The sequence below is a fragment of the Dipodomys ordii genome, unplaced genomic scaffold (assembly GCF_000151885.1).
Source record: "Dipodomys ordii isolate 6190 unplaced genomic scaffold, Dord_2.0 Scaffold20, whole genome shotgun sequence".
Classification (NCBI taxonomy): Eukaryota; Metazoa; Chordata; class Mammalia; order Rodentia; family Heteromyidae; genus Dipodomys; species Dipodomys ordii.
Genome location: NW_012267236.1, coordinates 17,521,320 through 17,523,402, shown reverse-complemented (window position 1 = coordinate 17,523,402; position 2,083 = coordinate 17,521,320). Strand labels below are relative to the sequence as shown.

General features: G+C 48.2%; 1 protein-coding gene across 1 annotated transcript in view; it reads right to left on the bottom strand.

Moving 5' to 3' along the window:
- Positions 1-206, bottom strand: part of Nbas (neuroblastoma amplified sequence) — a 284,959-nt gene extending 284,753 nt beyond the window's left edge. Inside the window, exon 1 of the mRNA XM_013013552.1 lies at positions 79-206. Coding sequence (XP_012869006.1) covers positions 79-195 — 117 coding nt within the window. The 5' untranslated portion in view covers positions 196-206. The remainder of the gene's footprint in view (positions 1-78) is intronic.
- Positions 207-2,083: the final 1,877 nt, after the last annotated feature.

Sequence of the window (2,083 nt, the reverse complement as noted above, 5' to 3'; positions counted from 1 at the left end):
CCCGCTCCGCGACGTGGCTCCGCCCGCGGGGCGCCCGCGCTGAGCTGGTGGCCGCCGCCGTGGAGGCGCCGGGCTCACCTGCACTTCGGTCTCCGGCGGCCACTCGGTGTTGACCAACAAGTCGTAGAGGATCGTCTCCTCCTCGGCCTCTGCGGCGCCGGGACTCGAAGCCGGTCCTGACCTGGAGGCCGCCATGTTGGCCCCAGACTGAGCGGCGTAGGCGCGGGAGGCGCGGGGGAGCGTCGCCCGCCACGTCGCTACGACATCCCAGGCGGGACACGCTTCCCCGACGCGGCCGCTGTTGATTGGTCTAGACACTGCGAAAGGCGGGGTGAGAAGGAGAGGGACGGAGGCTCATTGGAGGATTGGCTCATTGGAGGTTTGGTCCTGGGCGTGGTTCTGAAGCTCTCGACCCGGAGCCTCGGGTCACTGGACCTTCAGCTGTTACCATACAGAAGTGGGAAAAATACCAAATGAGTTTCTGGATTTCCTTTAGTCTTCTTTGCCTCACACAGCGAATGTCCAAATAATGGCCTTTAAATGAATGATCAACAGTTAAGCTAGTGACAGGTAGCTCAGGAGAGATGCTACAGGGCAACAGAAACGGCCATCAGGGCCAGAGAGTGCAAAACTTCCTGCAACTAGGTAGTTTAATCTTAGGTTCCTGGTTTGCTCGATTTGGCTTGGTAGTGTGGTTTGGTTTGACTTTTGGTTGGGTTTGGGTTTGGTTTGGTTTTTTGGTTTAGTGACAGTCTCAAATACGCAGTCCTGGCAGGTCTGGCACCAGCCTCCGCCTCTGCCTCCCAAATGCTGAGATAACAACCCCTAGCCTCCAAACCTGGCACTGGATTTTAACTCATGGTAGAATTTGAACACAATGGAGAAGGTCTGAGGAATGCATTTTATTTAGGGAAATGGGTGAGCCAAGACAGATAGAAAAAGTGGATAGAACAAAGAGACAATACAACTTAGGCTGAGGGGGAAAAAAAGCCTGTAGGACACTAAAGGTAAGATAAATTAACAGCAGCCTCATTTGGTCGTTCATTCATTGAATCATTCACTCAACAAGTGCCTCTGTAGAAAGCCCTGGACCACAGATGCTGCCTATTAATGACTGCACTGTGTACAAGGTGTTAGCATGGTATCAACGTTCAAAAGCAGCACAATTTTCCAGTTGCAATAGGATTGCAATTACTGCATAATATCCAACGAGATTCATTAAGCAGTAAATAAATGCTACTACCAGAAAGCCTCCAATGGCTCCCATTCCTCTTAAGGTTAAATGACCTCTAAGCCTTACATCACTGCCTGTTCCCCTAAGTCAGTCTCAACAACAAGCTCTTACTGCCCTTGCTGCCTTCGGCCTTACAGCCTGGTTATATCTGAAACACTCCTCAAACATAAACACCAACGACTCTGCCTCAGCCGTTCCCTCTGATGTTTGCTGGGTTCATCTTCATCACCAAGCTTTTGTTTAAATATCACCTCCTTTCTGAAACCTACCTTGCCTGCTCATTTAAGTTTGCAATTACCTTCCCTAACACCAGGTCTCCTGATCTTCCCTCATGCCTGCTCTTTTTTTTTTTATATAACATTTGGCATCTGAAAATGCCATGTAATTTATTTTGGCTCTGTGTATCACTTCTTCGTTCTCTAACATGTAAGCAGAGTGTTCTATCTATATCCACAATGGGTTGGACATACATCCCTCCAATATTCCAAGACAGTGAGGGATCAGCACAGAGCAGAGGACACAATAAGTATTATTTATTAAAATGAGCAATTTCAAAAAATAAAGCATTTTACTTTTAATTGGAACAGTTTTAACATCTTGTCCAAGCTGACTACAAGTGCTGGTCTCAGTGATCTTCTTACCCCAGATTCCTGAATGGTTGGGACTATAGTAAGGCCCACCACACCAAGCTTTTCAATATAATTTTTTTTCTCTTTTTTTTGGGGGGGTCCTGTTGTGGGGCCTGAACTCTGGACCTGAGTGCTGTCCCTCAGCTCTTCAGCTCAAGGCTAGCACTCTACCACTTGAGCCACAGTGCCACTTCCAGCTTTTTTCTTTTTGCTTATGTGG